The 23,064-nt window shown below is 47.8% G+C and overlaps 2 protein-coding genes across 2 annotated transcripts; one reads left to right on the top strand and one right to left on the bottom strand.

Annotated features, from left to right (window-relative positions):
* Positions 1 to 874: 874 nt before the first annotated feature.
* Positions 875 to 6,235, top strand: rnf41l (ring finger protein 41, like). Its single transcript, XM_035526453.1, has 8 exons — positions 875 to 939; positions 1,292 to 1,408; positions 1,808 to 2,014; positions 2,348 to 2,487; positions 3,242 to 3,268; positions 3,502 to 3,670; positions 3,786 to 3,906; positions 5,506 to 6,235. The coding sequence occupies exons 1-8, from the start codon at positions 875 to 877 to the stop codon at positions 5,752 to 5,754; spliced, it is 1,095 nt and encodes a 364-aa protein (XP_035382346.1). The 3' UTR covers positions 5,755 to 6,235.
* Positions 6,236 to 6,308: 73 nt separating this feature from the next.
* On the bottom strand, positions 6,309 to 21,570 carry virma (vir like m6A methyltransferase associated). The gene is given in 24 exon segments (XM_027001167.2): positions 6,309 to 6,673; positions 8,402 to 8,545; positions 8,668 to 9,014; positions 9,203 to 9,369; positions 9,593 to 9,689; positions 9,829 to 9,989; positions 10,605 to 10,721; positions 10,993 to 11,125; positions 11,285 to 11,764; positions 11,893 to 12,128; positions 12,218 to 12,762; positions 13,132 to 13,225; positions 13,950 to 14,032; positions 14,178 to 14,332; positions 15,466 to 15,963; positions 16,060 to 16,100; positions 16,102 to 17,258; positions 17,759 to 17,995; positions 18,167 to 18,286; positions 18,455 to 18,620; positions 19,121 to 19,169; positions 19,373 to 19,459; positions 20,585 to 20,697; positions 21,488 to 21,570. Coding segments are annotated over 24 exon segments (5,478 nt in total). The 5' UTR covers positions 21,551 to 21,570; the 3' UTR covers positions 6,309 to 6,485.
* Between the last annotated feature and the right edge of the window lie 1,494 nt (positions 21,571 to 23,064).

Raw genomic sequence — 23,064 nt, 5'->3', positions numbered from 1 at the left:
GCCGTTCTCCTCTGTTAATTTAGCACTATACTGTGTCATTGTGTCTACTTGCTCAGAGGTCACGTTTGACCTCTGCAGGTTTCAGTATGTGTGCGTGTCCCAGCAGTTGATGTCTGGAAGTAAGGCCAGCATTCTAATCCTGTCTAATCCTACTACAGCCACAAGGACTAGACATCATTCAGGAGGTTTCAGCGACAGTGTCGGCACAGCCAGACTCCCGCAAAGGGATCTTCTCATCCATGTTATTTTATCTTACCCTTTAAAAACCATCCACTATGCTGCAATCCCAGTGAGTGCCACAGGAGGGGGCCAGTGAGCTCACCTGTCACGGGTATAATCAGATGGTAATTCACAATCCCATGAGAAGACACGTGCAGGAGAAAAAGCACAGCGTCCATATAGATGCATCTCAGGAAGGCTTATAGAGACTTCAGTTCCATAGGCGTAGGTTAGGGAGGGTGGAGATGTGGGTGTGTCACATTTAAAGGTCAAAGTGAGGGGTAAAATGTACCCCACCAATTATTCCACCATCATGTGATTTTTTAGGTTGAGTGATTGGAGCAGTGTGTCCCCCCAAAAGTGGAAATGAAACCTACACCACCGCTCAGTTCTTGACTTGCACTCTCCTTCTTCGCTCGCGTTGGCTGTATAAAAATTCAGTACATCATGTTTGATCTTCTTTCCATATAACCTTCCCACGAGTGTACTAGAAAAGGACTCCACCAGTAATTCAGACTAAACTCTGTCTCTCCTGTACAAACGGTGTCAACTGAAGCCATTGGGAGGATTGCGTGAGCTGGTGTGCATGGTTTGAGGTCACAGCTATCTCAGAGGCATTTGGGGGATTATTGTAGGTTCCTGTCTCCCTTTGGGGATGCGGGAAATTGTTTTTCAGGGAATTGGCCTGTCCCGTGTGCACGTTGGTGCGTACGCCGTATGGTACAGAATGTGTGATGTTGCCAAGACTACAGCAACACTGCAGTCATGTGACCTCTATCTGGGAGAGGCCCCAGGAGGCTGTGTGTCATAGATGTTTGTGTGCTGTGTTGGGGTGTTTGAACTGCAGAAAGGAGTGTGTTTAATCTACAATTAACAGTTTGATGTACAATTAACTGGCAGATCCAGTTATGTTTAACATGTCCTGATTGGCCTTGTCCGAAAATATGTTAATGTGTTGAAAAGTTCAAATGACTGCAAATATGTTCATGTATTTAAAAGGTAAAGGGTGAAGCCTTTCCTTGAGTAGCGTTTGACCCTGATGACTCCGCCTCTCTGCATTTCCATTCAACAGCTGGCAGCCCTGTCGTTCCTATGGCAATCAACAAGCTTACCCTCCACAACCATTGAGTCAGAGGACGAGAGAGAGAGAGAGAGAGAGAGAGGGGGTGGTGTTCACAAATTCTGACAGGTAAGAAGGTTTCTCTACCTAGAATATTACCCCCAGCATATTACAAATGAGCATATTTCACAAGGCTTTCTGATACAATTCCTATATGGATTATTGTACCATGTAAGATAAAGAATGTTGTTTTTGAAATTGCAGTACAGAAACAATACTGTTTTCAAATTGCAAGAGCTAGACTTTCTGTATGATACAAACAAAATTGTCTTACAAAGTTTTTAAAGAAGTTGTAACAGTTCTGTGATGGTGCAGCATTAATTGCATTCTTGCCATACTGGTCAGAGAACTTGCCCAGCGCTACGTCCGACTTTCCAAAATCAGTCGGGACGTAGCGTTAGGCCCTTTGCGCTGTAGCTGTAATCGCCTGTGTGTATTTTTCTGTGCGTGTTTCCGTGTGCGCGTCAGGATGGGCTATGACCTGGAACGCTTCGTGGGCTACGTGAACGAGGGTCTACTGTGCTGCGTGTGTCGTGCGGTGCTGGAGGATCCGCTGCAGGCTCCCTGTGAGCACGCCTTCTGCTCCAGCTGCATCCACGCCTGGCTCCTGCACCGGTCCACCTGCCCCGAGGACCGCCTGCCCCTCGACGTTGCCGCCCTGCGGCCCCTCCACAGGTACCCGTGCACCCGCCTCTCCACGGGACACATCCCCTGCACGGGCGGGTACCTCCGCAGGGACCCATCCGTCCACGAGTATCCACCCACCGGCCCCTTCCATAGGAACCGGCTCCTCACCAAGAAACAGTGAATTAAACAATTAATTTGAGGGTATTTATCCTATACTGGGTGAATCCTATACTGGGTGAATGTCGTGATCACTGGATTTATGCCCAGTTCCTCAGTCCAGAGCACTGGAAGGGCTAGTACCATGGGTTCTTGGCCAGCTGTATGTTAAATACAGCTATGGGTAATGTTCACCGGGGGTGTGTGTGTGTGTTTGTGTTACAGGTATATGAGAAATGACCTGGCCAGGTTGCAGGTGAGGTGTGTGTATGGGCCACAAGGCTGTGAGGTCATCTGTGCACTGGAGTCCCTACGGAGGCACGAGCAGCAGTGTGACTTTGCACTGCTGAGCTGCAGCAATGATGGTACACATACACACACACTCACGCTTGACTGCTAACACACAAATACACACAATGGTGTACATGTGTACACAAATGCACAGTTAGGCAGATAAGTATACAGCATATACATACTGGTATTGTATGTCAGGTAACAGGTGGATACTGGCTGTCTCTCTCGCTCACTTACAGTCACACACACACACATGAACGACAGCAGGTGATCGTACAACAAAGTGACCTGAAGGTGGAACTGCCTGAGGAGTTTTCTTTTTTAATCATTAATGTCCCCCCCAGAGAGGCAATATAGTGTAGCATTCACCTCACAGCCAATCAGTTCACAGGGTTATAGTGAAGTGTAGCAATCAGCTCACATTATATAATAGTGAAGTATACCTTTCACCTCACAGCCAATCAGCTCGCAGTGTGAACACCCCCCCCCCACCACAGCTGCCTGTTAATATGTATTGAGGAAGATGCAATTGAAAAGCCAATTAGTTAAGCAGTTGTTCCTATTTTCTATTTCATTACTTTAAGTTAAAAATGTTAAAGTTTTTTTTTTTAATACACTGTAAATAAGTTATAGTGGGTTGTCTATTTAACCCTGACCTGCCTGCTAAACAAATTATGCAACATTAACCTTCATTAACGTGCTCACTTTTGTTTTGAAACAAAAAAAAATATTTTAAATATTATATATATTTAAATAAAAATATTTTTAAATATATGTGTTTTCTTACACAAAACAAACTAACCATGTGTGTGTGTGTGTGTGCAGGTGAGGAGTACATGTGTTGCCGCTGCGGTAGGTTTATCCATATATGTGTGTTGCTACCATCTTGCATGTCCTGTTAGGTCTGCTACCACTCCGTGCTGTATGTGGGAAAACTAAGATGGACTCTCTCTGATGGACTCAGTGGGTGAACTTTCTGCATGCTTATGCTCCGAGGAGTTCAAATACAGGTTATGATGTCTCTTCCCCCTTCTTTCCCAACCCATTGCTCTGTAACCTTTTGCGTTTTCCTCCGCTCCGCGCAGGCTGTCCAGTGCAGGTGTCACGGCGGTCTCTGGAAGCGCACCTGTGTGTGTGCGAGCACCGGAGCGGCGTGTGTGCAGGCGCAGTGTGTGTGTGCTGCTCACTCACGCACCCAGATGAGGCTCAGTGCAAATGTGTCTCTGAACTGCGAGCGGAGCTGCACTACCTTAGGTAGACGCTCGCCGGAGTTACTATGGCGACAAGCAAGCGCCTTTAATGGGCAATAGAGAATTACTGGGAAGGCTAATTGTGTGTGTGTGTGTGTGTGTGTTGCTGTACTTTGTAGGGCAGAGCTAGACTGTAAGGTTGAAGAAGTGAGACATGAGATGGAGTCACGGCTGGATTCTCAGAGGAGGCACATGGTGCAAAAGGAGAGTCTGCTGAAGAGTGAGGTGGATGATCTCAAGGTATCTCACACACACACACACACACACACCTTTTCCTAAATGTCCTGTTTTATAGAGAGCAGGCACGACAGATATTACCCACAACTGCTTGAGATTCTACACAAAACAGCATGTATGTATATTTACAGTATACTGTATAATAAAAGCATCCTGCAAGCAGCAGCCCTTTTTCAAAAGTCACCGAGGAAAGTATCCAATGAAGTTTGGCTCAGCGTATACAGATTACAGGACTCCAGTACGGTTAGCTGACTTCAGACTTAAATTACACCTTATACTTCGCAAGAAACATATGGCAGCCTATTAAGTCCAGATATAGAACGGCCCATAAGTTGGTGTGCCTAAGAAACTGATCAGGCTGAGTGAAAATAATGAGCAGTGTCCTCACCTGCCCCTCAACATCAGGACCAGTACCATGTGGTAGGAGCTTCATGATGTGGGTTTCCATGGTTCCTAGATTGGTTACTTTTCCAGACCTGCTTCAACAGGCTCGCTTATCAATTACCAGACACTTTATAAATGAACTGAGACACTATTTGGTCAAATAATTTAGAAATTAACAATAATTACTGCACACTTTATACATTAACGAATACACCATTTGGCCAAATAATTGATAAATTAACTGATGTGTTATATGTCCTAAAGTATGTGGACACCCTTCCCCATTATTGAGTTGTATCAGATGTTCCAGCCACATCCATGTCTAAAAAGTGTATAAACTCAAGCACATGCCATGTAATCACCATAGACAAAATGCTGGCAACATCGTGGGTCATACTGACGAGCTCAGTGACTGTAAACAGGGAACTTCCATAGGACGCATCCTTTGCCCCAAGTCGGTTTGTGGAATTTCTGCGCTGCTAGATCTGCCCTGGTCAACTGCAAGTGCTACTGTTGTAAAATGGAAGCGTCTGGGAACAACATCTCAGCCGGGAAGTGATAGGCAGCATGAAGTCAGGGAGCGTGATTGCCGAGCGCTAGGGCATGCAGCACATAAGAACCCCGTCCCGTTACATCACTGTGGGTTTCCATGGTCGAGCAGCTGCACATAAGCCTCAGATCACTGCCAAGCATCAGCATGTGGTCTAAAGCAGTGGGATTGTGTTCTCTGGAGTGATGAATCACACATCACTATCTGGCAGTTTGATGGAGAGCTTGGGTTGGGTGGATACCAGGAGAACGATACCTACCAGGGTACATGGTGCCAGTTGTTTGGTAAGGGACAAATAATGGTCTGGGCCCTTGTTTCAGGGTTTGGGCCCCTTGGTTGCAATGAAGGATGAATGTTAATGTATACAGCATATATGCTTCCAACTTTGGAGCAACATTTTAGGGAAAGCCATTTCCTGTTCCAGCAAGACTGACTCTACGCACAGGGTCCATAAAGACAAGGTATGATGAGTTTGCTGTATAGGGAAACCAGAAAATTGTGCCCTGCAGGGGATATCCATGACTAGGGTTTGACTTAGAGGTTCTATTAAAATCCTTTGTGTAAAAAAATAATTTTCCAATTCAAACATACATCTAAATTGGAGGTTTTTGAGGAATATAATGTGCATTATGTGCCTACGTAACTGAACCATATCACCCTGTGCCCAGGGCCAGCTGTCCCGCATGATGTCGGATGTACGTGTGCTGCTGGGAGCAGAGCGCGCACGGAGGCAAGAGCTGGAAAGGGCGGAGCTTGAGAAAGCGGAGCTCCTGGAACTTCTTAAAAAGGAGGGTCTTAGGCCAACCCCACCCACTCCAACAGCCACACCCCCCGCTGAAGGGCCTCGCAAGCCAAACCCACGGAGCTCGGCTCTGGACTGCATCAAGAGGAAGACCAACGAGGTCGCACTCATATGAACACCTTCACACAACACCTGCGTGCAGACACAAGGCTAGAGCCAGCACGAGAGGCAGCGTTAATTGGACGGCTGACCTGCACTCTCACAAAACCAGTTTAAACCAGAGGCAGCTGCCGTTACTCTGAACTACAGGTGATGTTGCGCGAGGGACTTGCAGAAAGCTTCAGGGGGAATTACCCTCAGCTGAGTGGAGTTTAACAGAGCAAGACTACAAGAGCCAGAATTAGAATTCTACTGGATTTTGTAGAGAGATTTTAAAGGTTTATTTTGTCTCTGTGGTTGGAATATTTTCAAAATCTGAGGTGTGTGAATTTTGGATCATATTCACTGTCCCCTAACAGGTTCACAATAAATTATTTGAAAAGACTGTTCTTGGTCCTTCCGGTAAATCAACATGGATACTAAACTTTATAGCATACAAGAGCTCATAATCAGAATGACAAATGCAAGCTCTGAACATAAATAAGAGCTTCTGAACTTTGAAAACTAGATTTAAACTTTAAATACAAGACAGAAAAAAATAAATACAAGACAGGAAAAACAATATTAAAATGGTATTCACAAAATTTTAATTTTTTCAACATAAAATTGAAAGAATACAAACAACAAAAAAACCCACAAAACATCAATGTTGCAATTTATGAACATATCCATGGATACCGCAAAATCCACATCCCGATTGGTCCTTTAGAGCCACATGGCTGAGTCTTCCTGTCCAACTGACAGTTACTAACGGGTGAATGAACGTACGTGCCGGCCACGCCCGCCTCCACTCCCGCTACTGCTGAATTTCCCTTGACCACGCCCACTACCACTTACTCCGCCTCCTCCTACACCAAGTCCACCTCCACTTAGCCAGGAGAGGCCAGTGCCTCTTCCCCTGGGGACCCGGTCACGCGGAGCCAGACGGTACGCGCCTGCAGTAGAAACACATTGGGGTGGGGTGGGGGGGACGAATGGTCAGAAAGTTCCAGAAAACAGACCACAGGTCAAAGAGCCTGCGGTACTTATGGTCAAATAAGGTATACAGTCACAGCAAAGTCTTGAACTGAACCTGTCTCTACGCCATTTAGACAAGCTAGCATCTAGAGCATCCAGAAGGTGGCACTCTTACGCCAGTGTTTAAAACATGCTTTGAGAGAACATGTGGAACCTCATACAAGAATATTTTCACATTCCTCTTCTAAACGCATCATGCATTTGGCATGAAGTCTGTACACCCTCCTGCCCTCCAGGTACACCTGACTGGCTAAATAAATTACCCTCATAAACAGCTCTGTTCATACAACAGCGAACGTTCATGACAAACACACCTTGCAGTTCTCAGTGCCCTGCCTGATTTGCCTGGAATTGTCATGCATAACACCCTCTACTGGTACAAAGAGCAACTTGGCTGTTTTCAGAGATCAGTTTTTTTCAAAATCACAATATCAGAAGTGGATCTGAGAGTAGACTGGGGTAAAGAATGAGAAGCAAATGTTTCTTGAGTTTTTCACGGTGCCATCTAAAGTGCAGACCATCACAAATTTGTATGTTTGACCAGAAATCAGATCTTTTTTAAAAAAGAAAGTCTCCCAAGCATGGAGGTGCATGACTACAGCTGGAGAATGTACGAGTGTGCATCGCCATAGGCGAACAGCGTCCAATGTAATATTTCACCTGAAGGGACCCCCAGGCTGGTGTCAGATTTTGACTGATCCCGCTTGTATTTTTTTTTACTGGCCCAGGGAAGAAAAGAGCAACAACAACAACAACAACAACAACAACAACAAAAAAGCATTTTTCCATAAAACTATTAATTTATTAATCGTAGCCACACTGTACAACATGTTTGTTGTAGTTGCAGGAAGTCCGATGACCAGTGCGTTACAGTAGTCATGGCGACCAAAAATAAATAACTAATCAACGCATGGATCAATTTATTGGCATGCTAGCTAGCTCTATTCCTCAAATAATGCGTTAGAATGTAGTTTTAGTAATATTATTAACATCGGGTTTAAAAAGTTAAATCAAAGTCTAGACATGCCACTCAAACCCATTCATGGCAGTCATGCTAAAATATCTGACTATCCCTGAAATTCAGGAAAATTCAGATACTAGACAGTGCAGAGTTAAACTCTGATTGGTGGAAACACTATCACAGGTCATATGTTAGGTTGTGCAGTCAGGTGCGGCATCTGAGTATATTCTCGACAGTGACTGTCAATATCAACATCAGAACCTGTTAAATGATGTAAATTAATCTGACAAATACCTGAAAGCTAATTTATCACTATATAAAGTTGATTGGTAGTGTGGCCATGTGCAACACCAGAGCATGTCAGGCCTTAGCAGATCAGGTGAACAGCTACTGTTGTGATTTAGACAACAGTACAACAGCAGAAGTTAAATGCCAAACTGACATTTCTTCTGGCTCATGAAAGATAAAATGGCTGAAATTCTTTAGTCCAAACAGTGTCTTTAGGGAATCACACCGCCCCTGTGCAAATGACATCAACTGGACTCCCTACATAAACAGTATAGCCATGTATATGTAACACTGGCATTAAAAGAGTACTGTGTGAGTGTACTCTTCAGTGGCTGAGGGTGACCGTGTAGCTGTGGGTAGTTGAGAGTATGAGTCTGTGTCTGGAGTGTGTATATACCTGTTGGGGGTTGCCTCGATGGCAGTGGTCGGGTAAAGTTGCTTTGTCCTCCTCGAGGTTCACTGTACGTTCCTCTATGAGTGACAGCTGTCACTGGAGCGCTCCACGTGGAGCCCCGCCCACCTTCACGACGAGGGTAATTGCCTAACACCAGCAAAACAGAGTTTTGCACAAGCAAACCCCAAATGCAAATGCAAATGCCAACGCCACCAACTTCCAGCAGCAACCAGCCGTGTTTGCGTTTCAGTGCCAATAACTGTTTGTACCTGCTAGCAGTACACTCTTGGGGGCGGGTGGAGTAAAGAAGCGGGTGTGGCTCTGGAAGCCCCTCCCTCTGGTTCCTCCAGTGAACAGGCCTCTAACAGGCGGCTTGGCTCCTCCCCCTTTGGGTGGACGTTTGGGCAGGGCTAGGCCAGTGGGGAGGCTGACCTCCTTGAACTCGGCGGCCAGGAAGTCGTCGACGTGCATGGACGGCGGCCTGCTGGTGTTCTGCTTGCGCTGGCGGAAGATGTCGTGCGGTCTGCTCACCTGGCCAAAGGCCCCACGGCCCCGCCCACGCGGGACAGCCATGATGTGGGCGCGCTTGGCCGGCTCCACGTACTCTGACTTGCCGCTGCGGAGAGACACGTTTGTAGAAAAGCTACACCGTCTGCGTCGAGCATGCAGGCTTTCCAGGCCGAGGGAGAGAGCTGGGCCCTGCCCCGCTCCCCTGGGAACTACACCCATCTTCTACAGAAGGCTTGCAGCACTTGGTAAGTGCAGTATCTTTATCTGTCTCTGTGTGCGTGTGTGTGTGTGTACCTGGAAGTGATGAAGGTCTCGTGTTTGTGTTTGCCCAGTCTGAAGCCCTTGGAAGGTTTACTGTGACCAGGGGAAGTGGGCTCACTGAGGAACGAGCGTTCTAACTCCGCCTTCAGGTCCAGGTCAGGACAGCATTGCTGTGCCAGAGCCACCAGGTCCACTTTCACCTGAGAGGCAAAATAACCAGTCACAAACAACCCCCCCCAACAAACACACACGCAACCACTCACAATCAGCATCAAACAGTACTGAGCACAACACTAAAAAGTCTGAACCTCTGTCCCACTAGTGTCACACATCTCCCCATCACACACGACCCTTGACCCTCTAGTGTCTCAGATCTCCCCGTCCCATATGACCCTTGACCCTCTGGTGTCACTGGGTACCCACCATGTCCTGTTCGGTCTCCATCTCATCTGACTGGAAGGGGGACAACCAGAACACCCTCAGCTGCTCATCCAGCATATCAGACAGGACATACACTGTCCTGTAAGAGAGACACACATGCAAACGCACCATCAGATAAACAAGGAAACAATACATTTGCTCAGCCAACAAACTTTCTACCATTTCTCATGAAATAAAACTTAGGAATGACAAAGGCGCTGTTTCCTGGTGGGGTTTACCTATTGTTAAACTGGTTCTGGAGTAGTTCCGGAGCAGGTAACGTGGGCTCTATCTCGGGCTCCGTGTGGCCTGGAGCATCTCCGGAACTCTCCAGGATCTGCCGGAGTCCCACCACGTTCTCCATGAGAGTTTCCAGGGAGTCATCCTCTTTAAAGAGTTCCTACGGAATGTCAGCCATTTTCAGACACAGTTATCAGATGCCGTGAGATGCATGCCACCACATACTGCCACGCCGTTACGCTCAACCTGAGTCAGATACCATGGTGACGGCCTGATGGAGTCCTCAGTTATTCCACAATCGGGATGTGAGATAGAATGCCACTGGCTAGTCCTAAATCTATCACTGGTTTGTCCAAATCACAGGCATCTCCGCACTGGCCCTCAGATGCCAATGTCCCCAAAACTGGACTTTAAAACATCAATGTTTCTATTCGCTTCTGCTGAGAAACATTAAATATCAACGCTGTCTATGTCATAAGAAAACCTCCTGTCTCCACTTTTTATACACTTCCATAAAATATCTGCTGTGCTTTGCATTGTTGGAAAATTTCATAACAGAAATGGTCTAAAATACCAGAAACGGTCCACCCACTAATGTTAAGAATGCTTTCTGTTCTGTTTTCAGAGAGACAACATTTCTTGTGATGGTGACAATATCCTGTTTCGAGTTTCAAGCCAACGTGGACAGTACCGACCACGATAAGACCTGCTGTGCGTATACAGACCCTACACAGTCCCAGGTCAGCCTGTATGCACAGCCGTGCTTGCTTCGTACCGTGATGTGTTTCTCCAGCTCTGGTAGCGGGTGTTCTGCTGAGTCGTCTCGCCACTGAAGCAGCTGTTTCATATCAATCACACTCAGTGCCACGGAGCGTGTGTCCATGTCCTCATCCTGTTACAGTACACACACACACACATATATATATAAAACACACAACTGCACCCTACACATCCAAATCACTCACTCACACACGCATATTCTCTCTCTCTCTCACACACACACACACACACACACACACACACACACACGTAGTCTCTCTCTCACCTACACATGAACCCGCATGAAATCTCTCTCACATCTCAAATGTCTCTCTGGCACACACTCACACAGCAGAGTTATGGCCACACTGATGGCCTTCAGTGGTCACTGGCGAGTTTCTCACCATGGAGTCGGTGTTCAGGATCTGACGTAGGAAGTCCAGCAGTGCTGAGAGCAGCTCAGATGACTCTTTAGTAAAAGTCGCCGTTTCCCTTCGAAGCAGTGACACCACTGCACAGTTGTGCTTCTTCAGCGAGCTGCCACACCACACACACACACACACACACACACACACACACACACACACACACACACACACACACACGCCCCCCCCCCACATTAGAACAGCCACAGCACCCCCACCCTCCAGTGCTGGGAACAGCAATCCAAACACCAACACACAAACACACACACACCTCTTCAGGTGATGGAGGCCGTAGTCGTGTTCGGTCAGGAACATCATTGTTCTGAGGCAGGTGACTTGGAGGGGGTAGGTGCCATGTGTGTGTCCGAGCACCTCCGACATGCTGTCACATATCCCAGGCATCATGTCCCTGGAGGGCAAGGCGTTGGCCAGCTGCTCCGCCTCCGACACACACACTTCGCCCGAGCCGCTCACTATCAGCGAAATGTCTTGGTCGCACAGCGACTGGATGATGGAGGCTACCAGCTCGGCATTCTGCTGCACCGTTAGGCTGGCGTCCGCTGGTGGGAGCAGCATTGCGAGCAGGCAGGGGAGCACTTCTGTCAGCTTATCTTCGCCCCGCCCATCGCCCCGCCCCTCGGTGCGTACAGACCCACCCAGGAGAGCCAAGGTGGCTGCCTTGCAGGAGCGCTGAGACACGAGTGTGTCCAGCAGGGCTAAGAGTCTGGTCAGCTGTGAACTGGATCCCTCCCTACACACACACACACAAACACAGAACAGTGTGAGCAACAGTATTCAGCATGTCCTGACCAAATTCCACTTGTCTAGGTGGAAGCCCGAAGCCTATCAGAGTGTTGTGTGTGCGCGCGCGCGTCTTACTGCTGCGCCTCCTCGTGCAGCTGTTCCAGCAGGGTCCTCATGACGAGCAGGGCAGTGGGTGCAGCCAGGTCGCTGAGCTGCACACACACACGGCGGAACATGGACAGCAGAGGCGGGCAGCTGCTCACACACACACAACGCAGCACCTCCTGTAGGGTGCGTGCCTGGGCCAGCAGGTGCACGCTCCACAGCTTCCGCGTGTTCATCGCCACGCTCACGTCCGCTGCCGACAGCGCCTGGTGCGGGGTGGAGGGACAAATGAGTGTGTGAGTGTGTGTGTGTGTGTGTGTGTGTGTGTGTGCGCTGCCGCGTGTGTGTGTGGTACCTGTGTGGTCTGTATAGGCAGGGGCAGAGGCAGCAGCTCAGACAGCAGGTTCAGACTGCTGTATATGTTCTCTGGAGCAGACAGGATGGAGCTGAGCACTTCCTTCAACATGAGGGACCAGCTGTTGCCAGCCACGGTCTCCTCGGAGCCCGTCTCCTGCTCGCTGACTGCCTGCGTGAAGGTCAGGAGCACGTCGGCCACGTCGGCCTGCACACGCAGCTCCTCGGCGTCCAGGCGGCCTGCGGGGGGCGCCGAGCAGGCGATCATGTGCAGGGCCACACAGGCGGCGGGCACGCGCACGTCCCGGGCCTCACAGGCCCCACCCCCCAGCAGCTCCGATAGCATGGTGCGCAGGAGCCGGAGCGCGCACGACGCCGCCGACAGGGCAGTCAGCCGCTGTGCCGTGGGGCCCAGGGGCCCGTGCAGTCGCCACGGCAACAGCAACACTGCCACCAACTTCTGCAGGACCTTCACGAAGGTGTCCATGCCCTCTGCGCTGAACAGGGCGATCACGGCCTGGTTCCACTTCAGGTCCTTCTGCTGACCTGTGCCGAAACACAGCAAACAGGCTGTAGGGATGACCGGGGTGCGCGTGCGCGCGCGTGTGTATGTGTGTGTTGTGCCCGTGTGGTCTGCATAGGTAGAGGCAGCAGTTAAGACAGCAGGTCTGGAGTGTGTGTGTATGTACATGTGCAAGAACGTGTCTGCAAGAGTGCGTGCGCGCATGTCTAAGAGAGCGTGTGTGAGCACATGTGAGTTTGTGGGTGTCAGTGAGCATGTGTGTGGGAGGGTGTTTATGTTAGTATGCATATGAAAAATTGAGTGTGTGTATTTGTATGCATATGAGTGTGTGTGTGTGTGTGTGTGTGTGTGTGTGTGTGTGTGTGTATTTGTATGAGTGTGTATGTACATACCTGGCACAGGAGCTGGTGGACAGGCAATGTGACACAGCACCCTAAGAGCCGTGATGAGGCCCACTCCCTCGGACGTCAGTAGGTTCTCCAGGTTCTGACCCACAGACCATACAAAAAGACCTGCGTCATTCTGCAGTCTCCAACATTATCATCATCACACATGAACAAAAACCATGTGCCAGTGACACAACGGTCACTTCACCCTCCACTACAGGTCTAGGCCTTGCTGGAAAAAGTCCTTTGCTCTCATATGCAAATATTTACCTACTGCAAAAAAATGATAACACTCTGATTTCTGCGTTTTTTTGTTCATTATTTCTAATTCTCTACCTTTTTGACAAATTGAACATTATATGACGTGACACTTTCTCATAGGTTTCACTCCCAAGCCTGTTGGAGTATTTTTCTGATCCGTATTGTAACTTGTGTCTGAACATGCTGAGGACAGATGAAGGCTCTTCCACATCTAGTTGGAGCCTCAGACGTCCACCCTGTTCTCCCACCCTCCCATCTCTCCTTCTCCACTCCGCTCTGTCTATTTACGCTCCACATCTCTGCTGTGTAGTTAGACTTTCAGATTCGACACCGATGTTAGACGTGCTGACCGATGTCAGACTCAGAAAAAATGGATCCGAAGCGGCTCCTGCCGTGCAAAGGAACCTTGAGAGCCTTCGAGATCAACATTCGTCTTTGCCGAACGTCCGACGCCAGCCTCTTACGCCTGTGGCACACGTTGTGTGTCGCACACCCCCCATTTACACACTCATCACGGTGCCTTTACAGACCTTATTATGCTGACTGAAGTGTTTTAAACAGACCTGCTTGATGTAGTCAGTGAGCGCCGGAATGCCACTTATGTCAAAGCGCAGCTTCTCGAGGGGCTCCAGCCACTTACTGAGCTCTAAAACACAAACCCACGCACACGCACACACACAGAGAATCACAAACACACGCACAAGTGATAAGTAAAGGACTGGCCACTGTGGAATGTCACCGCAGGGAAGCTAGCAGAGCCGAACCGTGTGTATTTGGAGGCTGAAAAGCACCTTGGAGCTTTGCGTTGTTCTCGTCAGCTTTGCAGATGGCGAGCAGCGGAGTGGCGTAGCGCTCCATCATCCGCAGGTCAGCCGAGGTCTGCAGCACCAGCAGGACCAACATGCAGGCGTAGTTGTAGGCCACCGACTTCCGAGCTTTTCCTTCTCTTTAGAGAGGGAACAGTCATCATTTGCGTTAATACTTTCCAGGGTTCATTTTCATGCCATCTAACCTTCTGTTTTCCAGACATGTAAACATGTACTGTGGTTAGTAATGCAGTCTACTGTGTGATATTAAGCCACAATTACAGTAATTAGAACTGCAGTCTACTGTGTGATATTAAGCCACAATTACAGTAATTAGAACTGCAGTCTACTGTGTGATATTAAGGCACAATTACAGTAGTTAGAACTGCAGTCTACTGTGTGATATTAAGGCACAATTACAGTAATTAGAACTGCAGTCTACTGTGTGATATTAAGGCACAATTACAGTAGTTAGAAATGCAGTCTACTGTGTGATATTAAGGCACAATTACAGTAGTTAGAAATGCAGTCTACTGTGTGATATTAAGGCACAATTACAGTAGTTAGAAATGCAGTCTACTGTGTGATATTAAGGCACAATTACAGTAGTTAGTAATGCAGTCTACTGTGTGATATTAAGGCACAATTACAGTAGTTAGTAATGCAGTCTACTGTGTGATATTAAGGCACAATTACAGTAGTTAGTAATGCAGTCTACTGTGTGATATTAAGGCACAATTACAGTAGTTAGTAATGCAGTCTACTGTGTGATATTAAGGCACAATTACAGTAGTTAGTAATGCAGTCTACTGTGTGATATTAAGGCACAATTACAGTAGTTAGTAATGCAGTCTACTGTGTGATATTAAGGCACAATTACAGTAGTTAGTAATGCAGTCCAGTGTGGGGTTCTTCAGGGTTCTGTATATGGTCCTTTTACATTCTCATCTTACAGAGTCTGAACATGCACTTTTATTCCAGTAAATTCAAAAAGAGAGCAAATATCACAGAAGCCGCAACTGTTTGGCATCAAAATTCAATGTAAGATTAAGATCTTCTTGGTTAATATGGGTCTAGGCTATATTCTGACACCGAGCTTTGGCGAGTGCATTACAGCATGTGGTTTGTGTAGTAAGCACGCGTTCACCCCGGCTCTCTCTGGATCATGTTTTGTGTCTTAAGTGTGCTCACTCCTGCCACTCTCTGTAGTGTGTGTTTTGTGTAGTATGCATGTTTTATGTGGCAAGCGTGCGTTCTGTAAGTGCGTGCTCACCCCTGCCCCTCTCTGGCATGGTGCTCCAGCAGGTTCACGAGGCAGCTGAGGTTCGTCTCCAGGCTGAGCACGTGCGTGACCGCACTGCGGCCCGTGCTGCTAAAGCTGATCAGGTAGAGGCAGTGCAGCGTCGTCAGGACGTCCGGACTGTCGCCCTCGGCGACCTCCAGCCCGTTGAGGTCAGCCACGGCCTGCAGGGCGTGAAGGGCATGCATCAGCCACACCCAGAAGCCGTCGTCCAGGGAGCCGTCGGCGGCAGCCCCGCCCTCATCCCCGTCGCCCTCCAGCAGGGCCGGCAGCTGGGACAGGGGCGTGAGCAGACGCAGCAGGACGTTGGTGGACTCGTGCTGGCTGAGAAGGAACAGGAGGCCCTGCTGGGTCTGGGACAGGAAGCGCATCAGCTCCCGCACCGCTTGCACGACCCCGACGTGGGCGCAGGTGGCTGGGGAGGTCAGGACCACCGCTAATGATTCCAAAAAGTGAGCGGCGTGCATGTATCTGGAAAAAAAAGACGAGGAGGCTTGATTACAGAGGTTCCACGCGTTAAGGCTGAGCCTGAACCTTCTAATGGAGATGAAGGTGCGCGCGAATCACCGGTACAGTGTCGGATAGGGGTCGTCTCGCTCGGGGGGGCCCAGTGATGCGTGCTGTAGTGGGGAAAGCCTTGCCTGGGGGCTGCACCATGCAGTGAGGTGCTGTCTCCAGCAGGTGGAGCAGCTCCTCCAGCAGTCCCTGCAGCCTCTCCAGGTCAGCCTCGGACAGGGAGGACGACTCCAGGAGGGCGGCCATGTCCATGGGGCTCCCGGGCTCTGCCTCCAGGGTCTCCCCCTCGCCGCCTTCGCCTACCTCGGCGTCTCGCTCTGCGCTCTCACTCTCCCTCTCTGCCCCCTCCCTCTCCCTCTCGCCCGCCTCGCCCTCCGCGGGCTGCCGCTCCGCCCACGAGCAGGCCATCCTCTGCAAGTCCATCAGCACCTCGTAGAAATGGCCCTTCTGCAAGACAGCAGCGCCGGCGGTGGCCACGCGGACCGTCTGGTCTAGCAGGAACAGTTCGACCAGGCGCTGGTAGCCGCTGGCGGCCTCGTCGGCACGGAGACCGTCCCTCAGCAGCGCCTCTATGCCCGCCGGCTCGCTGGCAATGCTGTCGAGGCAGCGCAGCGCGTTGAGCTTCAGCGCGGACGACACGTGCTCCGCGAAGAGCAGCTCCACCAGGCGCGCCGCGGCGCGGCACTCCAGCAGCGCCTGCAGCGCAGGGCCCCCGCAGCCGGCCAGGGACGAGGCCAGCTTGGCGCCCGCCTTCAGCTGCCGCAGGTTGAGGGCGATGGGCTGGGCGAGGGCGGAGTCCAGGTTCAGAGCCTCCGACACCCACTCCACCAGCAGCTTCAGCTGCGCCTTCTGTGCCTCGGGCTCTCGGACCGACAGGAAGCTCAGCCCTTTCGCAAGGAGGGCGGGGATTTCCTCCAAGGCCGTCACCCAGCCTGCCCCGCGCTCCGCCTCCGGCCCCTCCCCCCAGGTCTCCAGCAGCTCCGACAGCCTGGCTGAGGACTCCGCCCACGGGGAGGTCTGGTCCTGGGGATCCGTCGCCTTTAGGCGGTTCAGCTCGGCCTCGTAGCACGTGATATGGGGTGGGGTGAAGTGCTGGAGGGGGCGGAGCTCCCGTTCATAGGGGTCGTACTGGACGGTTGGCAGCGAGGCGAGGTCCTCGGGTGTGTAGTCTAGGTCAAAGGCCGGCAGCTTGAACGCCCCGCTTTCGAGATCCTCCTCGTCGCTGGAGATCTGCTCATAGCCATCGTCCCCTACAGGGAGAGTTAAGCCACACAGGCCACTTCAGTGTGTGCTACTTCTCACCTTAACACTCTGCCAAGCTTCACCCATGACTTGGAAAAGAGCCACGGAACACAGAAACTATTCCCAGGACAAGCTTCCGTTTAATCGGGTTAGATTAGAGAAAACATAGCCCTGAAAGACAAATTAACAACAGTCTAATTGACAGAAAAGTCAGGGTGTGGTTGTTTTTAGTTCTCTTTGCATCCAGTGTTCTAACGTTACTTGTAATATTACAAGGCTCTAATGTTACAACCTGCTTTTCTATGCCATGAAGTATTTGGACCTCTGACTGGGACTCCAGCCTGCAGTAACAGTTTCCACGTCTGTGGTACAGCCCAGCTGGGGGAGGCTGTCTGACATGCAGTGTGGTGGTGGTAGATCCACTCTGCTCACAGGTTAGTATGTAAGCATGCACACACACACGGCGCTCACTCTCCTGAGGAAACACACTGCCATGCGTCTCCCCTACCTTCTCCATCATCCTCCATCTCCTCCTCACCATCTTCCTCCTCCTCCTCCTCTTCCTCCTCCTCTGCCTCGCTCCCTTCAGACCGCCCTTCATCCTCGTCTTCGTCACCTGGCCCCTCGTCTTCTTCCTCGGGCTCCGGTTCCGAGTACGGGTCCTCGGCCGGCAGGGAGCCGCGTTCGGGGGAGACGGGTTCCAGGTAGTCCTCACCACGCTCCACCGTCTCCTCCTTCACGGGGCCTGTGACACACCACCACATGACTCCCGCCGCAACACAGCACGAACCGTCACATACACAGATGGGCACACATGCGCCCAGATGCACAAACACCTGCATGTGCAGAAGTATGTATATGTGCCCACAAACATGTAGATGTGCACACACACACACACACACACACAGACACACACCTGGCACAGGTAGCGTGTCATCGTCATCATCGTCTGGAGGTGGAGGGCCGGGTGGGGTACGAGGCCCTCTGGGTTGTGGTCTGGGTGGGCTACCATTAAACTGCTCCTCGTTCTCCCACTCTACACACACACACACACACACACACACACACACACACACACACACACACACACACACACACACACACACACACACAAAGCTCTTTAGTCACCCATTACAAGTGAACAGGGTACATTCCATGAAAACCGACCAGCTGCACGGTCATTAAGAGCACCGGTTCTACTGACCGTGTTTGACGGTCCTCTTGGAAGCCGTGGGGTGCTGCTGAGTTGGAGGGGGCGGGGGCGGGGGCGGGGAATCTCGCTCGCGGTTGTGTGAGCGCTCAGCGGAGCCGTACACAGCCAGCGTAAGACACGTGTACCAACCTCGCAACACCAGGCCGTCCGTGTTAACCTGCACAGCCCATGTCACCGCATAGCCATGGGGGGGGGGGAACGCCTCATTAGCATATTTGGGTGCTTGTATGTCTGCAATTTTTATATACGTGTACTGCGTCGATGTATTGCGTCTTTCCCATGTTCCAGAAAGCATCGGAATAACTGAATATCGAGCTGCATGTTGTATACCAAATAAATGGAAAAGCACTGCAATATTACATTTCTGCTGGATTTCTCATTCCTGTCCAAAGCAGGATCACTTTCGCTCTCTGCAAGGGAACAATGACAGATCTAATATTTCAGGATCACTATCTGTTTCAGGTTGGGAGGGTCAAAAGAAATTCTGTCTAACATGCAAATCGCAGACAATTTGCATAGAAGCCCAGCAGCTATAACGTGAATTCAGAATGGCCCGTGTGGTGTGCTGAGTAAGAGGCTTTAGCTGCGCCAGGCTATGCACGTGCTGCAACACCCCAACACGTTCATCTCCAAATGGACCAGCGTGGAAGCTCTCACCTTGCCACTGGGCCTGAAGACAATAGATTTGTTTTCATCGTACTCCAGACTGGGGAAAACATATTACATAACCACATCAGACACATGGGGGGTGCATTCAAGAAGCGTATAAGGCAATAAAATCCTCTTACTGTGCTCTGTGTATTTCTTGCTAAGCAGGTCATACCCATGCATGTCAGTTTACAATAATTGCGAGTCCTGGTATTTGTGTGTACATGTGTATACTGGTATTCATGTTAGCGTGGGCAGTACCTGCCCAGCCGGTCGAACACTGGGGCGGTAGGCTTGGAGACATTGTTGAAGAACAGGTCCAACTGGAATGCATGAGGAGCTGTTTCTCTGGAGAAACACACAAGGGTATCAGGGATCAAATCGGAGTCTGAGACGTGCTATACACACACTCAAACCTACACACACACCTAATGGTTTTAGAAAACTGGCACTGAGATCTGAATATCTAAACATGACAATTCCGATCATTGTACCTTAATCTTCCATATCGATATATTTACACTGTCAAACACCCCAGATTCAATATTTACATACCCATCCAATAGTGTTGTCCTTGTTTAATCTCTTTCTCTCATGTTTTTTTAGGAATAATGAATGCCTTCTTTCTGAATTGAAATGTACTGTAGGTAAAACATGCTTGGCAAGACAGGCAGCACCTACACAATAGTTAAAAATATAGGACCCTGTCAACATAGGATAATACTTATCTGCATGAATACCTATTTAGAAAACACTAATAAAATATGAAAACTATTTAAACCAAAATGTCCTACTCCATCAATGCAATTAGAAACATGACTGGGGACAGCAGAGAGAAAAATACATTGAGGTGAGATCGCACACAGAGATGGGTGAGTCATAACTGTAAGTGGGAGAATAGGGGGTGTGGTGGATACTTAAGAGGAGTGAGAACGGGACAAACCAAGGCACAACACACCCACTACTGTTCCTTTAACGTATCCTTCCACTATCCCTACTACAGAGCAACTCCAGGCTCTAGTTACCCTGAAAAAATATAGGCATGGTCAAACTAGTGTTTATTGATTAAGATTAAACAGTGATTAAACTCACTGTCATTATTTATGACTTTATGTTTTGTCTTTGATTTAACATCATATTCCTTTAACTAAAGAATAGTATTGTAAGTGTGTAATGATGTTCTGAGACATTAAACCTCATTTGCTGAATGAAAGAAACAAATAAAGCTCTACAAAGAAGTGAGTTTAAAAACTCACAACAAAATCACAATCAGATATACTAAATAATGATGTAAAGCTTAACTCACTTTAAATGACTAATTACCAAATGTGTTCACATAAGAGTGTATCAGTGAATGAGAGAAAACCCATTACCCATCAGTCACAGAGACAGCAGAAATCACTACTGATCCCAGCGAGGTTAACATGGCCCATCTCCACATGTGTGTAGGGTTGATATGTGAACTGTTCTTACCCAAAAGCTCTGCTGTCTGGGAGGCTACTGTGAGCTTTAATACCAGGGGGGATGACTCTGACTTCTGTGATCAATACACCATATGGAAATCGTACAACATCCACATTAGTAAGCTAAAAAGGGAACACACACACAGACACAGAAAAATAACTTCAACCTGTGATCTGTTATGTACAATATGTACAAGGACTGAACATGAAGGGTCACACATACAGCTTGCACCATAGACGGGCTACAAGTCTAAAACAAAACAATATTTGTCTGTTTCATAACATGAAGTCATAAGTGTACCACATTTCCCATTACTGGCAAGTCAATTCCAGTCATGGCAGAAAAAAAAAAAATCCATCCATTGCTCTCCCCCTAAAGCTGTTTTATTGTGACAACTAACTGGTCCAACTAGTTTCTACATTGCCGTTAGCCAAGACATCGGAGTTGCGCAACACCATTACAGAGTGCACAACAGATACCACCACTTGACAAGGGAAGCCCCTAAAGAGGACGGGACACCAATAGCTAGATAAACATTTTTGGAGCACCTTTGACAGGTACTTTGTTAGATGACTGGTAACTTTTCTTTAAACGAGGGTTTTCAGGTATAATATACTCTATATCTCACTTAGTTAACCTAGCTAGCTATTTATTCTCTGCAAATCAATGCCATTGCTTACAGTTTGTAGGCTAACAAAAGTAGCATCTCTCCCTGTACAGACCTGTGCTGATTACATCAATAGGCTAGCTAGCTATTTAGCCATCCTAGCTTACCTAGGAGGCTAGCTACTCACTGGCTAACTTGTAGGCTTTCTAGCTGTGATTTATTTACAGAGAAATGCGCTAAAACTTAAATTCCACGTATTACCAGATTTTCACCAGTGACTGAATATGCAAAAGTCTAAGTTTTACCTCTGCATTCTGATGTTTGAACGTATCTAAAAAGAGAAGCTCCATTGAAGAATCCCCCGCCATCTTTCGCCGTCACATTTGAACTTCCGGTTAATAAATTTCTTCCGGTATCAAGCTCTACCGGAAAAGAGTAAAAGAGCACAGAATAAATATATATTTAACGTAATGATCGCATGTTATCCAATTGTATCCATTCTAGGAATTTTTGGAATGATCTGCGGAAGGACGTTTGTTGAACAAAAAATGAACAACATATTAACGATAGAAGCTTTTAAATGTCATTTTATTAGGATTCCTACTACATAGCTAATGAAGCTCTTTATTTTTCCTGTCAAATATATACATAAAATGACGCAAAGCTACAGCGTATTCAAATGTTTTATGATTTTTATGTCTCAGAACTATGTCTATGATATTTAATATATATTGTAAAAATCAGCTAAATGAATAAACATCTGAAAGAAATTATAACACTATATTAATGTATGTGCCTTGTGATGTATGCCTTTATATGTGTTTATTTTTCTTTTTTCTCTCATTTTATTTCTTTCAGGTTATATTGTTCCCCTCACACTGGCCATGTAAATCATTATTTTTGCATATACATATAATAATAATAATAATAGCAGCACAGAAATCTTATGATTTCTAATAAGAAAGAGGCTGCAGTGCTTTCTGTCATGTCATAAGCCTCATACGAATTACATTAAATAAAACAAGCAACAGGGTCCATGTGAGACATTCAGAATTGCAGATCTCAAAACAATTCAATTATTTCAAGATTTACAGTTATCCACATAGCCTTTGTAAATTTGTAACAATATAAACTTAAATTCCATAAAAAATTTAATACTTACTTAAATGGATTATGAAAGGAACTTAGGAATGTAAAACATCTTTAAACAAAGACAATAGCCCTACCTAGCAGCTTTATTGGTTAATGTTTAAATACAATTTTTTGTTCCTGCTGAATGTTAGAATTCAGTTACACCTAGACCTAAATATGTAATTTCAGGTCACTTGGACACCTGGGCAAAGGTTTGGTGCTTCTGTTTACGGAATCACAAACAAAACAACTGTATACCTTTGCTTCCAAGAAGTCTACTTTTAGGCTGTTTATACTACATCTGCAGAAGTGGAGAGTAGTTAAATAGTGAATATCCTAGTGAAGATAAAAATATTTTAAAACATTTAACAACATTTAGCAACATTTAGCAACACTCTGACTGCCTGTTTATGAGGACGGCTAAAATATGTATAAAATAAGAAAAATGTTGGAAATACAGTGGTGACATTATATGGAATATAATGGCATATCAATGGCATAAATGGCTGAATAAATCATGTGTCTTGTGTGTTTTAACTCTAACAATTCATTTAGGAACAATATATTAAAGCAAATATTGAAAAACACATTATGGGATGGATTGAGCCAATAATCTTCTAAGGAGTCATATTTGACTTATTCCTCCATTCTGGATTTTTTTCCTTGGGGGGAGGTCTCTCACCACACCAGAATGGGAAGTTTGCTATTCTGGAAGAACTACCTTTTCAAACTAAGATGTGTTCAGAACATG

Source organism: Electrophorus electricus, chromosome 5 (assembly GCF_013358815.1).
Source record: "Electrophorus electricus isolate fEleEle1 chromosome 5, fEleEle1.pri, whole genome shotgun sequence".
In the NCBI taxonomy this organism is placed as follows: Eukaryota; Metazoa; Chordata; class Actinopteri; order Gymnotiformes; family Gymnotidae; genus Electrophorus; species Electrophorus electricus.
This window is presented reverse-complemented; position numbering and strand designations above follow the sequence as displayed.